Here is a 16,441-nt window from a genome sequence, read left to right as displayed (position 1 = left end):
ATAATCATTAGGCAAACATCAAGTATGGGGTGCATAACCATCATTTGATCAAGAATTGATCATGATTCCATTAATAGAAACTCAGAGATGAACAAACATGAAAAGGTTCAAATTAGGGTTTCTTAGGAGAAAGTCAACCCAACTTTGACTGGGCATAACTTTCACATGGAACATCAAAAATTCCCCACTCAAAGCCTATTTTGAAGGAAATTGGATTCTCTACAACTTTGTGTCTCACAAACCAGGGCTAGAAATGCTTCATTTAAGAGATACAAAGCAAAAGATTACAGGTCATTTTCAGGCATCCTTCAGAAACAGTTTTTTCCCAAAGAGAATATGGTCAAGATAAAAGCTTCAAATGAAAAATATATTCCAAAGTGGCTTGTAGAGGACCTCTTGAGGTTTCTAAAAAGTATTAGATCTCTCTCATAGCTTAAAAATTGAAGGAGATATGCTTGATCAAAGTCGGGTGATTTTGAGGGACCAAATGTGAAAAAAGGAGGGTTCAAAATTGAGATTCTTACAAATGGGCCTACATTCTATGACCCAAACTTGGTCCACAAGCTATCCAAAACATATGCCATAAATTATATCATTTTATTTGATTTTACATAATTTTATTTCATTTAAAATTAATTTTTAATGATTTAATTAAATGAAAAATCAAATATTTGATAGAAAGTATATTTTGGGTGATTCTCAATCAGAGTTTATGACCAAATATAATCATATTTTCGTGCATAAATTAAATGGAAAGAATTGATACAAAAGAAGCCAAGTTTAGTAACTTAAAAATCAAGAAATCAAATCAATTTTCTCAATATTGCAAGATTTGATTCAAGAATGATTTCTGAAGTTTTTGTTAACCTAAATCGTTGCCTATAAGTACCTAACATATACCAAGGGAATAAGGGTTGGAAAAAGGCGGATCAGAAGCAAGGGATAAGAGCAAAAAATCTCCAAGAAACTCAAAGTCGATTTTTGCAAATTAAGAGGAATCAAGGAGATTCAAAGGTCCTAAAAGCTTCCTTGGCTGATTCTAAACGTGTTTGGATAGGTGCACTACTTCAACACCCCCAGAAATACCTCGTATTTGCCCAGGTAAGTCGTTCTGAAAATCCTTTCGATTTGAACAATATATGCATCCTCACTGAAATCTATTTGCATATTCGTGTTTGTGTGAATGTACTGGTTGTTTCTGGATTGGTTTTATGAAATTTGAGCGTGTTAATCGCGTTCTGCCATTGATAGCCGAGTGAAGGTTTTAGGGTTTAAATTGGGGTTTCTTTGTAGAGGCAAAATTAGGGTACGTTAATGGTGTGGTTAGATTCGTATGGTGAAAACAAGTAGATCTAGGGGGTCGCGCCTGATTTATTCAAGCACATGCTCTATTCGCTATTTTTGTGTTCTTGTATTTGCTACGGAAAATTCGTAGCTAAGTTGTAGCGAAATTTGCAGAGGTTTGTGAGTCCGGGGTGGGAGATGATAACGTGTCTTGGTCTGGTTGGTTATTTTAAATTCGCGCGCGCGTTTTGATCCACTGCAGTGTTATTCTATTTTGTCCATTGATCGCGTGTTACAAACGCGTTGTTAGCGTAGCGCAGTTGGTTAAAGGTGACGTTTGGGAGTGGAGGGTCACAGGTTCGAACCCTCCCTCCAACATATTATTTTTTCTGAGAATTACTTCTGGATCCTGTGCGCCTAAGGCCTAACTACCAGCATGCACCCTCAGATCCTCACCACTGGATCTCCATCAACTTCAGATCTAACGCCCCTGGTTGAGTCCCTATAACATGAGCCTCCTAAAGTACCACACTTAATCAAATCCTTAATAAAAACTTAATAAAATTCTAATTAATTTGTTTTCTTATAATTTTAAATATTAGTTAATAATTAATAATTATATTAAAATTATTTTATTTATAGAATAAAAATATGACATTTGTATTAAATATTTTTAATTTGTTATTTGCGCCGATTAAATCGATTAATCGCTGTGGTTAACGATAAAAATAATTAAAGTACTTTTTTTAATTAAATTAAAAAATCCAATTAAATTCGATTAAATGGCTGCAACTATCTTATTGGTTGTGGTGATTAATCTTGCCTCATTGTTCGATTTAATTTGTTATTATTTGTAGTCGTGTTAATCGATTATGAGAGGTAACAATATAAAACGCCGATTAATAAATAATGAAATACAATAAGTTGTTATTAGTGATAATCGAATTAATCGATTTGAATTGGTAATAATGCAAATCCTTAATCTTTTAGCTATGATGATCAAACCTATTGATCATTGCGGTTAATTGTGCCAAATCAGGGTTGTACGCCCAAACCCTAATAATTCTAAAATTCATTCAAATTACAAAGACAAAACAAACTGCGATAGGCTAACCAAAAAGCCTCCAAAAAAAACCATACCAAATCAAATTCAAACTCTAAATGGCGTACAACCCTTCCCGAACTACGTAGACTCTGATCCTCCCTAAGGAGGTACGTAGGCACTTGGCAACAAGGCGAGTCCCCCTCTTCAAAATCTCAATCATGTCCTTATAATTCTGTTTGCCACATTTCTTTACAAATCCTGCCATGCAACCCTAATCTTTGAACATTAGCCTTTAGGAAAGGGCTGAGGGTGCCTAACACCTTCCCTCAGCCTGATTGTAATAACTTACCCTCAATCTCTTATCTGCGTAGGGTTTCCTATTCGCCCTTCAGAATAGGTGGCGACTCTCTAAATTAAATTTTTAGGCAGGTTGCCACACTAACATGTAAAAGATTGTGAGTTTAACTCTTATTATTGATATGATAACCATTTTGAACGTTAAATTTGTGATAAACTCAGCAACTTAATTCTCTTAAACTTGTGTGTATCAAAGAAATATATCTTATTTTACTTGTCATTGTGTAGAAAAATAGTAAAATAAAAATACCATAGGTGATTAATAAATTTATCCTTAGTTAAAAAAAAGGATATATAAATTAAACATATTTTTGTGCATTTTGACTATTTAATGTAACTAATATTATAATTAACTTGATGTCACAATAATTTTAAAAACTTTTTTAATTTATTAATTGAAAATTTAAATAAAAGAAAAGGAAAAAAGGGATATGCACTGACAGGGTAAAATAGTTTTACACTGTCAACCAATGACGACCATGAATTAGGACATGTCAGACTGAAAATTTAAAAATACTTATATGACATGACATAACGTTATATTTTAATTGGATGACATAACATTATATTCTAATTGGATGACAGTGTAAAACTTCTTTACACTATCTGTGCATAACCATTAAACTCAAAATAAAAATAGAGAAATTTAGTTATATTAACAGTACAATATTAAAATAGTTGTGTATATAATTCTTCTAATAATTGTATAAAAAATAATTTAATCTCTATTGAAATAACTTTAACATTACATTTTTTTTTCATTTGTTCTTATTTCAAAAAATAATAAATATAAAGAAAAAAATTGGCAAATTAATTTTAGAGTTTAATGGCAGTGTCGGTGTAAAGAATTAATACACATTCATCCAATTAGAATAATTCAAAATACCAAATCATATAAGTATTATAAAATTTACAGTCTAATTTTGCGAAATACATAATTGTTATTGATTTTTACACCGTAAAGTCACCATCCTTTTCTCTTAATTTTATATATTTTGAAAGATATGAAGAAAGTAGTATTTTTGGGACGGTCAAGTCGGAGTTGACTAACTGTATAGCGTAGCGTATACCGTATAGAGTTAGAAGGAAATCCAAATGATTCAATAAGCACTTTTTAGACGAAATTAATACTGTATAATTTGCAGATTAAATAGAACAAGGTGTCGTCATCTCCAATTAAAATAGTAATAATACTAATGTTTGTCTCACAATTATTGTGTTGAGTGCATGCATATAAAACACATGAGTTTAGAATACAACAACTCCTGCTGCCAAGTGGATACAAGGGAAGGCTAGGACGGCATAAATAAAACTTTATTAATTCACATAGGTCACGTTTTCTAAACTATATTATTCATGATCATTTTTTTATAGAAATTTTACCATTTAAGGTAAAGTCTTTTTCTCCAATCATATCCTATTTTTATTCATAAAACTCTAAATCAATAGTTGCATACATTCCATTTACTTTGGATATGTGTGAGCACATAAGTGGAAGGCATGTACATACAAGTTAGGGATGGCAAGCATACTCAAATCCGCAGATTTCACCCATACTCAAACCTGAGTCAATGGATGAAAACCCGACCCGATATTTTGGGTGCGAATTTAGGTAGTGCGAAACCCGCACCCAAAATCACCATATGTATGTTAAAGGTGGTGACATGTTTCTTAGGATCGCTCTTCTTATTAAACATCACTAAATAAGGCCACTTGAATCACATCCAACAATCAAATAATCAATAGTCTTCATGATCTAACAAGAAGTGTCGAGTTTTAAGACTATTTTCTCTATCATTATCAATGTTACTTCGTTTCACAAGGCAACATAATGGATGAATCACTTCCAAGTTTGTAACCTAGATCATCAAACATAAGTTGAGAGAAAACAACATAATGGATGAATCACTTCAAGTTTGTAACCTAAATCATCAACAGGGCCCGCCCAATAAATATTGAGGCCTAAGGCGAAATTTATAATAAATTTTTTTAATTATTAATAATAATAAAAATTATAAAAGTTTCTACGAGAAAATTGTAAAAGTAATATTTTTATCTAAAATGTATCTTTTGAGTTTTTTAAAATGTAAAATTATTTTATTAAATTATGATAATTAATCTTATTTAATATTTGATTTTCAACCGACAAAAAATATTTATCCATTTAATATTTATTTGAAATAATGTTGATTTTAAATAAGTTTTTATATAAACTGATGATAAAATAATACTAGTAATATAGAGAAGGGCCACTTTTTATTGATGATAAAACACATAGATGCAACACTGGTAGAATTAGGAGACATTATAGTTAAATTAATTCATTGCTATTCTAATAGACCAGAATAGTAACGTTAATTAATTACTAAATGTGGTTTGAGTTTTTTTTTTTTTTACAAGAACTACCATTGAATATAATAGGTAAATGAAACTTGAAATTTAGAGGCCCTAGGCAAAGGCCTAATTTGTCTAACCCTAGGGCCGGGCCTGATCATCAAACATAAGTTTTGAGATCTCGCATTCCTCGTGTGATTATAAGTAATTAAGCCGAGTTAGATAATACTAAATGTACAAGGTTTATAAGATTAAAGTGGTTGAAGAAAAACATAAAAGAGTCCAATAATCAATTATACATTTTTAAAACCAATTTTGCTATTCCAAAATTAATGAGTATAAAAACCCAATATCTCTGTCAAATGAGGATAATTAATTTGCATGGAAATTTAAGAAAAAATTGAACATACGAATTTAATTAGTTAAACAAAATGTTGCGATGAAAAAATTTAAATAACAATGTTTATAAAAAAAATTACATAAAAAACAAGGTTTTCAGAAAATTTACCAAAGTGTCTAGGTTTTGCAGGACTCCCTAGAGTATGCGTCAAACCATTTGGCGCATTAGTATAAATTTTCTTGAATTAGCCAATTCATTTTGCGTATATGTGTTTTTGAAAAGCAAAAAAAAAAAAAAAAAATCCATATTTGCGCCAAATCATATGGCGCATGCTCCTAATTTTTGTACTAATGCGCCAATTCATTTGGCGCATACTCCAGGGGGTCTTCAAAACCTAGACACTTTGGTAAATTTTTTAAAAAACTTGTTTTTTTGGTAATTTTTTTTTAAACCTTGTTATTTAAATTTTTTTTTCAAATGTTGCAATCAAAAATCAATAGTAGAATTACAAGGTCAAGGAGACAAAAGAATAAGAAAATGAATAAATTGCCGACCAAAGTTTCTTGTGATAGTTAGTGGCTTAGAACAATCTAATGAAGCTGTTAGAGTTCTTCACGTCATCTTTTCTATTATAACTTTCATTTTCATATTGTTTGGAAATAAAATGAGACAAGTATGTGAATTGCTGACTTTGTCAATCACGTGGGCAGCCTATCATGGTAGACCATACCATACTACATGTACATGGCCTCACCTCACCTGAATAAGTCAATCATATAAATAAGTTAAGAGAAAGGGTTGATGTACTGACACTGACACTTTTAACTAATCACAATCATGTATTCAGCCACATCACACTTTTATTTTAAAAAAATTTTAATGACATGATAGACTATTGATTTTCTATTAGATCATAATGTAAAACTATTTTACATTGTCAGTGCATATTCATTAAACTCATAAGTTAATTATCATTTTCTCTACAAATTTGCCTTGCAAAAAAAATGGAATAAGTTATCATCCTTCAACTTTGACTAGCTCCAAAACTAACCACTTTTTAAATGTGGTGTTGCTTGGACGGAGTTTAGTCTACAAGGGTTGCTTCTTATCTGTGCAACAATGACTTATCATTTTTGTATTTCTATCACATTCATGTGATATAAGGTAGTGAAATAAATCTATATATGCTTGGGGGCCACAATAGAAAATGAAAGTCTTGAAGTTGTGGTGGAAATTTGGTGACTAAAATATCCAAAATCACACATTCAAACAGAACAAATTCGGTGATTTTTCCGAATGCTTACATTCAAACTGATATTGATATTAAAGGGTGAGGAAAAAGTTCTGAAAACAGAATCCATATTTCTTCTCATACTAAGATTTGAGGAGCTATGTTTTCTTTTACTATTCAGAAATGAAGTTTACCTTTCAATATTCAGAATGTACAATATGTACCGATTAAAATCGTGACTAACTGACATCATAAAAGGAAAGTAATTCCCATATAACCAGACATCTTCAATCAGAGATATTATGATTGAAAATGTCTCTGATTGAAGATGAACACACGAGTTCATATGATCATAATATCTCTAATTGAAGATGTCTCTGATTGAAGATGAACACACGAGTTCAATCAAAGATATTCCCATAAACCCGAGTTACTCGCTGCAAGTAGTTTGATGACCTAAAAACCAAAATCAGCAATGAAATATGAACACACGTGCCTAGATCATAATTTTGAATTGTGAACCACGTCACCGCTTACCTACAATTCTGGTAGTATCTGCAACCACATCACATACTAATTTCAGTGTAGAGACTGAGGATGCATAAGCCTCAACGTGTTCTCCACTCCTCTTCTGTATTAAGTATAAATTGAGGGAGTTTCAAGTAGCTCAAAGGATTTCAGCACAGTAGTGAAATGGAGATAATCGGGAGATGAGATTCAAAAAGAGGGGTATCATAGGTTACATTTAATACAGATGTAATAATATATGAACCAAATTCACATCAAAATAACTGCAATATGCATCCCAATAACCACAATTTAGAACCATTGCTTGGCTTTCATAAAATAGCCAAAAGACTATTCACAAAAAACCATGAAAGATAGTAATCCTTACACATGACACATCATGCAGCTCAAGCTCTAAAAAGCAGTAATGGATTTGCAGCTTATGCGCCCTAAAGAGGTTACAACGTACAAAGTGGTTTTTGTAAGGAAGTTAAAACCATTGGCTAATTGAAGCATCCTGCTACAGTTTTTCAACTTCCTGAGCAAAAACTAATACAGAATTGGGAACCTAAAATACGGTTGGAAAAACCTTTAAGTGGAGACACCCTTTAACTTAACTACTCTTTGCAACATTGTTGGCAGCGGGAGAAGAACTTCCTGAAGGAGCTGGTTCAGAACATGCCTTGAGAACAGCTTCATTCTTCCGAAAAGGAAAAAAAACACCATAACATTAGCCATTGACAGTCGTAACGAATGTTCTATCTTTGGAAACAAATAATACAGGAACAAAAATAACTGAGTATACATGAACAAAAACAAAAGGAAGTGGCTCTTCAACCACAGAAGAAGAAGATAACGTAACAAAGCAACATCCTTAATCATTTTTTCTAGGTATGAGGAGCCGATTTTATTAATAACGTAGAATGCTAAGCTAATATAACCTATAAGCATAAGAAACTAAACTAGCAGGGTGATTGCAAGTTGGGGGAGGTGTTATTCAAATACCTGCCAGACACGGAGAAGACGCTTCTTGGCATTGGCTTTACGGGTAGTGGTGAGTTTGATTCTCTTCCAAAGGAGTCCTCCAGAATCATGCTTCTTCACTTTCTCCAGCACGCGGGTCGCCCAAAATGCGCCAGCCATCTATCTATTTTAATTTACCTGCAAAATAAACACAAATAGATCAGATTCGATTGAGATTTCATTCAACACAAACATCACCTTCTTACACTGCCCAATAGTCTGCAATCAATAGAAAATACATAATCTTCGTAAGTTTGTAACACTAGACACTATTCTCGACATTCATAAGTTGGTAAAATAAAGAACTACACCAAAATAATATAATAAAATCTACAACCTACAAATGAAAATCAAACACCCATGCCAACCACAAGTCATGCGCAGAGTTTCTTTTACAATGTCCTCACAAGTCACCTCTCGTAACCATAAATTAAGGAGATAATGACGTAATCAAAATCAAATGTTAGCAATGAGGGACTTGAGAACTAATAGAGACTATACATAACACTTGAATTGGATTTAGGGGAAATGGGGCAACGGAAAACAGGACGATGGAAAAGAGTAGGGTTTGAGTTAGTTAATTCTCAGAAACAACAGTGTAGAGAAAGAGAATGCACAAACCTTGATTTCGATGGTCGATGGAGAAGAAGGAGGTAGCAGACGGAAGATAGAATCTGGTAGGGTTTGAGTTGGAAAGTTGGGAGTGAAATTAGATGGATGCCTCCAAAGCCCTCTCTATAGAACCATACAAAAACCAATATATTATGGGCTGGCCCAAAACCAACAGAGCCTAAATTTGAAAACAAAAAATAAAAATTGGGATTTTCTCTTTCCACCCGTCTCCTTCTCCCACACCCTTGAAAATCCGAAAATGTCTTCAAAATTTTCGGAGATATATCTTCGAACGCATCTTTTATAAATCAAGCAGCAAATTACTTCAAAGACGCATTTTCTAAAAAATCGACATTGAATCAAAATTTTACAGTGTCATTTCATCAGGAAATAATCAGGGATCAAAGTCATGTAATTTGAAACAAAATACGGAACACCGTCCTAAAAATCCTAAATTTCTTGTTTTTCTATTTTATTTGATTTATTTTTCGTTTTCAAATCTTCGAAAAAATACTTGAAAATTTTGTACACTTAATTTGATTTTTTTTAGTTGTATTTTCATATTTTAATTGTTTTTTTAATGATCCAATTGTTTCTTTCAATAGAAAAATTGTTGGTATTTACATATTTATTGCATTGCCGATGCATGACTACTTACTAGGTGTACATATCCGAGTACATCAAATACTAAGTTAAAATAAGTTGCGTCTATTCAAAAACATTTTTTCGTAAATTTTTCTTCACACACAATTGCTATAGCTTATCCAAGACCCAACAAAAACTCTTTGTATGCTCACACTCCTTATAAGAAAATGCAACCGCAAATGTAAACTTGATCGATGTCATGCCAACTATTTTAAACAGAGGTTGTCTATATTTGTTTGTCTTATAAGTGGCGTCCATAATCAAGACAACGGGAAAAATATTAAGCAACTTTACCGAATTTGGATGAGCCCAAAAAATATCTCTCACAACTTCTGAGTCATCTTTTTTCTTACTCTAGTAAACATATTTTGCATCATCTATAAGTTTAAACAAATGGTGTATCTCACTTCTTGGGCCTCTTATCTCTTTTTCTATCACACTCTTATGCTTGTATATCTGCGTGAACCGAGTGACATTTTCAAGATCTCGCTCTTGCAACGAAATCAATATGAGTCTAGGCAGAACGTGTCTCTTTGTCTAATCAACAACATGTTGGTTCTCATATGTGGTCAACCTACCAACAAAGGAATGGCATTCTAATCTATCTGGTAATCCATGATTATGAACCCCACATTTTACATAAACCTTTCAACCAGACCCATCTTTTGCTGAAGTCGACCTGATTTTGAATGAACATCCACATCTCTTAGTCGCACTTTGAATTTCACTTTTGTCCTTGTATTTCCCTCTTTATCGCAACCAAATATTACTTTGTTGCTTCTTCCCTCTTGCCTGTTTCAGTGTCAGAATAAGTGATCTTATCGATCACTTTATTGTTGATTCCAATCTCTTTAATCCATCTTATAACTTCTTCTCGTGCAACGTATCTTTGAGTAGTTTTTTTTTGTTGCAAATTTAGTGTGAAATTTCCATACCTAAAAAAAAGGAAAAAAACTAAAAAGCATTCCGGAACAATGGAAAAAAGTGTTCGTTTTACAAAATTGTATTTCGAAAGACTTTAACAAAATGTTCCAGTTTGGTTTGAGCCATTATAGAACACATTTTTAAAGTCTTCCGAGACGCATGTAAACCAGAAGTCTTTATATAAATGTACCGATTTGTAGTTTAATATATCAGATAACTTGCAGAAAATATTCTTGTGGCGTAAGAGTGCAATTTTTTGATTTTTTAATAGTAAAATAATAAAATGATTAAAAACATTAGAAGGTAAAATTGATATTTTCTTGAAAAATATAGGAGTACAATACTAAATGTAGGAGTAAGGACATGTACGAGTTAATATGAGTATGATAACATTTTTGGCTTTTGTTCAAAAAAAAAAAAAAGAGTATGATAACATTTTTTATTTTGATCGTGTACCACCTACTTGTACTTTTGGAGGCCCAAGTGGCGAGTGGTTGGTGGCATTGGCGTTCGTTCCTTTCCTAATATACAAATCATATTATTTTATAATCAAATACAATTAATGCTCTCTATTTAATATTTATACTATAAAAATAATCACAATAATACACTTTAGTTTTTTTTAGTCGGTTAGTAAGATTCTCTTTAAATTTACATTTTTTAAAAATTAATTTATAATGATTAATGAGAAAATATTTATAAACAGAATAGTGCTTAGAGAATATATTTTTGGTATAAAAAAAAGCGAGTAAAATCCGAAGGAAAATAGTTTGGTTGATCTGTGAGTGGCGATTCAAATCGGATTCGTTCAGGTAACTCTTCTCTTCTCTCTCTCCCAGATCTCCATTTTTCTAGGGTTTCATCTTCCTTCATCAATCCTTAATTAATCCATTCTGATTTATGGATTACGCTTTTCTCATTAGCTTCTACAAAATCAATCAATCATGTTGGGTGTTGTAAGAAACAAGGTACAATTTCACTTTCTTATTTCTCATTATCAATTTTGTTTTTTTCTGTTTTGAATTTTCATTTCACAAATTAACCTTCTTTTCTTTTTTTCATTTTCAGACTATTCGCCCTTCCTTCTCCGCATTCAGATTTCTATCTTCTTCAGCTAAACAGGTTTTTTTTTTTTTGATTATTTCTTATTTATCAAACTCTAATTTGATTTTTCTCAATTTGAAATTAAATTTTATATTTTTATTATTTAGATGACAGTGAGAGATGCTCTTAATTCTGCACTTGATGAAGAAATGTCAGCTGATTCTAAAGTTTTTTTGATGGGTGAAGAGGTAAACTACCTACCTACTTATCCAATTCAACTTTTTTATATATATATTGAAAAATGTTTTTTTTTTCATTTTCTTATGTGTTTTTGATTATAGGTTGGAGAATATCAAGGTGCTTATAAGGTTAGTTACTTGTTTTGATCAAATTGTTTTTTTGGATGGATGTGGGTTTATTTTGTTTTGAATTGATTTAATTTGTTGATTTTGTTTGTTCTTTTGTTTTAGATTACCAAGGGATTGTTAGAGAAGTATGGTCCTGAAAGGGTTCTCGACACTCCCATCACCGAGGTTATATTTCTTACATACACTTTCCTCACTTTTTTATGTCATATTTTTGTAGCCGTTTATTTTTCGAGGTTTTAATGATGATATTGTGTCCTACTTTCAATGTTTACATTTCTTAAACATATTAATCCCGCCCGTCATTGTTATAAGGTTTATTCACTAGTGGTTGTGAATTGGTATGAATTTTATTGTTCGAGATGATAGGGAAACCATCTAATAGAAATGAACAAATTCAAATTTTGGTAATATGATGGCATGGGGTGAAGTGTTGTCATATATCAGCCATGGCGGGTATGGGGATGGCGGAGCCATATGTCGGAATTTTGGCTCTTTGCCATGGTTCGCCGTTGATATCATTGGGGGTGTCATGTTGGGATGTCTTCCTTATGTGAGGTTTTGCTAACTTATATTTCGTAAAAATTGCTTATTGAACATTAAATAAAATGCAGGCTGGGTTTACTGGGATCGGAGTTGGTGCTGCTTACTATGGTCTAAAGCCTGTTGTGGAGTTTATGACATTTAACTTCTCCATGCAGGTTAGTGTTTATCTCAATTGCATTATTTATTTCTTAAATTGAGTGTGCAATTAAATGTGTTAAATTTACTGTTTTTTGCAAGCCACGCTCTTAATGAATAAACTTAAAAAAAAAACACTTTTGTCATGAAAAGTTGGCTGCCACGAAAGATCATTAGATTGGCATCTTATGGTTTATGTCTTCTGCGTGATAAAAGTACTTGTGTTACCGAGTTTCCAAATGATCATTAATATAACAAGGACACATATTGACTTCTCTGTGTATTTGTGTATACAATACGAATTGTATCGAGGATTATGCATGCAATACAAGATGATCACCATATTGAAGATTATGTATACAAGACAAAGTGTTCATTTAAGATGCAATAAATGCTCAAAAACTCAATTTACCTAGAATTTTAGATACTATTCTTTAATAATAAGAATTCCTGATAATACAGTATAGATGTACAATCCTTGAAAACCCTGATAACTGAGGCAAAACAGTATGCAAACTTCTGTAAAGAGCAAAGAATGGCAGCAAGTTGCAGCAATAAACATAAACTATGGGAGTTGTGAAAGCTCAAATCATAAAAGGAAGGGGGCGTGGAGGTCCAATTAGAAGGGTAGGCACGGCAAAAATTGCAACAGATATATGACGGGGGATACTGTAGCAGTCTCTATTTAATGTGTCTTGGTGATCTTGTAGCTTGGTCATTCGAATTCCAAAACAATTCTTTATGTATTGCGGAAGGACACCCAACCTACCAAACCCTGTGATTGACTATCCTGCTAAACTATTGATTTGATACTTGAGGAGACCTGTTGACCTTATTGAAAGAACTGGTTTAGTTTATTGTTTACAGCGCCTTGACACGTCATAAATCAACCAATTATGTGGCGTTTAATTAATTTGAAAGTAACATGGAATCAATGTAAATCAGTTAGATTTTGTCAGTTGGTAGGTTTTTTGCCGAAATTTTGTTTCTTGTCAACACTTGTCAGTTGGCATTTCTTCCTCTGTATACCCACATTATTAATCACTCACCGAAAGGTGATTTTTGTCGATACTAAATAGTTCTTTATGTTAAAATCATTTTTCATGTAACATTAATACATTCACTTGAAAAGGTTTCTGATTAAAATCAATTATTTAGAGTCAAGTTCATTTAAAATCAATTTACTAAAGACTAATCTAACCATCCCCTTCATCTTCTTGGCTTTTTTGCTTTTTCCTATCTAACTTATCCCACTTCATCATCATTTCATCTTGATTTGTGTTGCAGGCAATAGATCACATCATTAATTCTGCTGCAAAATCAAATTACATGTCTGCTGGGCAAATATCTGTACCTATTGTCTTTAGAGGACCCAATGGTGCTGCTGCTGGAGTCGGTGCTCAGCACTCTCATGTATGTTTCTCCTGGCATTTTATTCTGTGAAACTTCCATTAACTATTTGTTTGCAACACTCACAGTTTTACTTTGTTTATGACTTATTAAGCATATATACTTTAGTGTTTGTATATATTTGTGTGCCCTACAACTTTGCTTTTACGCAGTGTTATGCATCTTGGTATGGCTCATGCCCTGGGTTGAAAGTTTTGGCACCATATTCAGCTGAAGATGCCCGTGGTTTACTTAAAGCTGCTATTAGGGACCCTGATCCTGTAGTTTTCCTTGAAAATGAGTTGTTGTAAGTTAAGCTGTTTGATTAGTAGTTTTAAACGAGTTGTTGAAGCTTGAAGATTTCCAGCATTATTTCTAGTTTTAAATGATTTTTAATTTGATGAGTTATGTGCTCTAGATATGGTGAATCATTCCCTGTTTCTGCCGAAGTTCTTGATTCCAGTTTTTGCCTTCCCATTGGAAAAGCAAAGGTACTTAATTATCTGTAGTTTTTGAACTACAACTTTCTTGCATCTGTTGGTGTCGCACATTATGTAATTTAGCATTCTTGTCAACTTCACGCTTTTCCCTTAACAGATTGAGAGAGAAGGAAAAGATGTGACTATTACAGCCTTCTCAAAAATGGTTGGCTTTGCTCTAAAGGTTTGTTTACCCTAAGACCATTTTGTATTCTAGATATTTATTGTTTGTTCTAAAATTTAATTATCATCTATTTATAACTTTTTTTTTTACTTTGTTTAGGCTGCTGAGATACTTGAAAAGGAAGGAATCAGTGCCGAGGTAGGCTTCGAAATAACTTGTGATGAATTTCAGCCCGTTATACAACTTCTTTTTGGTTATAGCTTGATGAATTTCGACCCTTTATGCAACTTCTTTTTGGTTATGATTAAAACAATGAGTGTTGGTCTTTTTACACATAGGTTATTAATCTACGGTCAATCAGGCCACTTGATCGACCCACCATCAATGCTTCCGTAAGGAAAACCAACAGATTGGTAACAGTTGAAGAAGGGTTTCCTCAGCACGGTGTTGGCGCTGAAATCTGGTTTATCTCTTAACAATAGTTTCGCTATATCTTGCTGGTTAACTCTCGGAAGTTGACTAAGCTCTTACTTCTATTGTGCAGTACTTCTGTCATCGAGGAAAGTTTTGGCTATCTTGATGCACCGGTTGAGAGAATTGCTGGCGCCGATGTTCCCATGCCTTATGCAGCTAATCTCGAGAGATTGGCTGTCCCACATGTACTATTTCTTAAATATTACTTTTGACGTTTCAATACACGTGTATGGCTCATGTAAATCTGATTGCTTGCTGGTATATATGGATGTACAGGTTGAAGATATCGTTCGTGCTGCAAAGAGAGCATGCCACAGATCTGTGCCTTTGGCCGCAGCTGCCTAAATCAATTTAGGTCCGAAATTTTTTATGTCGTGGTTTGTTCTTTGGTAACACTCAATGTTACCAAAAATAATTTCCCCCCAAATTTCCACCACAGCCTCACAAAGAAAGAGGTTTTACTCACTGATTCTGTTAGGCTTTGGTTTAAAAAGTTGTGATGTAAGCATAATATTGTCCAAATTTTCAGGAGCAATAGATTCTATACAATTTTTTTATCCTTCTCAGCATTTCTGAGAGGAAGTTTACGCTTAATAACAATGAAACACAAGAAGGGAAGTTGTATGCAACCTAGTGATCCACTTTTTGATTTAACTTGCTTAGTGTTTTGAATTTATTCTTGATAGTATTTGATTTTCCTCATTTGTTGTTTTTAATACTGTTAATTTTTTGTTGATAAGTCATGCATGAGTACTTGAGAAATAGTTATGGTCAACTTTGAGAAAGAGAAATATCGATACATGTGAGTACATATCAAATGAATTGTGGATTACCAATTTTATTGAAGTAATATTATGTTTTGCATGTGTTTTTTGTGTGGCATTATGTGTGATTTCCAATTTTTTTTTTCTCTAATTGTGGTTTTAATTTAAAGTGTAACAATGATGACTCTTATTATCACTTATACAGGTGATTAAATTCACTCATAAATAATGGAAGTGCATGTTATATTTATATTATAAAATAACCTCTAATATTAGTCAATAGAATCATAATAACAAATCCTAACTATGAAGAGTTGGATCATCATCATCACCCCATCTTGATTCTCATGGTGTAATAGTCCCAACAAGTTCTTAGAGAGAGATAAAGGTATCAAAATGTGAGATGGTTGTGGAAGAAGATATTTGGTGAGGAAATCTACTAACTGATCTTGATAGGATATTGGTAATGATCTCAACTTGCAATTTTTCTCTAGTATATTGACAATGTATTTTGAGGTGCTTTGTTCTTTCATGGATAACATGATTTGCAACTATGTTTAGTTTAATGCATTGAATTTACAAATTTTTGGTGTAGTTGTAGTATCTAGTGCACGATACTCTTTCTTAGATGAAAATATTGACATTGCGAGTTGTTTCTTTATTCTCTAAGATATCAGTGACTTGCTAAAAAAGAAACATTGATCTAATATGAAATTTCTAGATTCAACCCATCATACCCAATCAACACCGGAGAAGCCTAGCAATTGGATATGTGAATCTTCAAAGACAGAACAAATAACAAATTACGACAGACAATAA

At 32.6% G+C, this 16,441-nt stretch overlaps 2 protein-coding genes across 2 annotated transcripts; one reads left to right on the top strand and one right to left on the bottom strand.

Annotated features, from left to right (window-relative positions):
• Positions 1-7,330: 7,330 nt before the first annotated feature.
• LOC131611086 (uncharacterized) lies at positions 7,331-8,873 on the bottom strand. Its single transcript, XM_058883207.1, has 3 exons — positions 8,743-8,873; positions 8,104-8,259; positions 7,331-7,798 (listed from the first exon to the last, which is right to left on the bottom strand). The coding sequence occupies exons 2-3, from the start codon at positions 8,239-8,241 to the stop codon at positions 7,712-7,714; spliced, it is 225 nt and encodes a 74-aa protein (XP_058739190.1). The 5' UTR covers positions 8,242-8,259; positions 8,743-8,873; the 3' UTR covers positions 7,331-7,711.
• A 2,130-nt stretch (positions 8,874-11,003) lies between these two features.
• LOC131608694 (pyruvate dehydrogenase E1 component subunit beta, mitochondrial) lies at positions 11,004-15,534 on the top strand. Its single transcript, XM_058880207.1, has 15 exons — positions 11,004-11,114; positions 11,226-11,270; positions 11,371-11,424; positions 11,514-11,594; positions 11,688-11,714; positions 11,817-11,879; positions 12,326-12,412; positions 13,680-13,805; positions 13,955-14,088; positions 14,200-14,272; positions 14,379-14,444; positions 14,544-14,582; positions 14,723-14,847; positions 14,929-15,043; positions 15,135-15,534. Exons 2-15 carry the CDS (start codon positions 11,247-11,249, stop codon positions 15,201-15,203), a joined length of 1,083 nt encoding a protein of 360 aa, XP_058736190.1. The 5' UTR covers positions 11,004-11,114; positions 11,226-11,246; the 3' UTR covers positions 15,204-15,534.
• Positions 15,535-16,441: the final 907 nt, after the last annotated feature.

The sequence above is a fragment of the Vicia villosa genome, linkage group LG6, assembly GCF_029867415.1.
Source record: "Vicia villosa cultivar HV-30 ecotype Madison, WI linkage group LG6, Vvil1.0, whole genome shotgun sequence".
In the NCBI taxonomy this organism is placed as follows: domain Eukaryota; kingdom Viridiplantae; phylum Streptophyta; class Magnoliopsida; order Fabales; family Fabaceae; genus Vicia; species Vicia villosa.
This window is presented reverse-complemented; position numbering and strand designations above follow the sequence as displayed.

Excerpts from the sequence above, each read along its gene's own strand:
- LOC131611086 (XM_058883207.1), bottom strand. The coding sequence starts at position 8,241 with ATGGCTGGCGCATTTTGGGCGACCCGCGTGCTGGAGAAAGTGAAGAAG. Across the intron at positions 7,799-8,103 it reads GTCTTCTCCGTGTCTGGCAG|AATGAAGCTGTTCTCAAGGC; the intron begins GTATTTGAATAA and ends CCTTTTCGGAAG.
- LOC131608694 (XM_058880207.1), top strand. The coding sequence starts at position 11,247 with ATGTTGGGTGTTGTAAGAAACAAG. Across the intron at positions 11,271-11,370 it reads TGGGTGTTGTAAGAAACAAG|ACTATTCGCCCTTCCTTCTC; the intron begins GTACAATTTCAC and ends TTTCATTTTCAG. Across the intron at positions 11,715-11,816 it reads AATATCAAGGTGCTTATAAG|ATTACCAAGGGATTGTTAGA; the intron begins GTTAGTTACTTG and ends CTTTTGTTTTAG.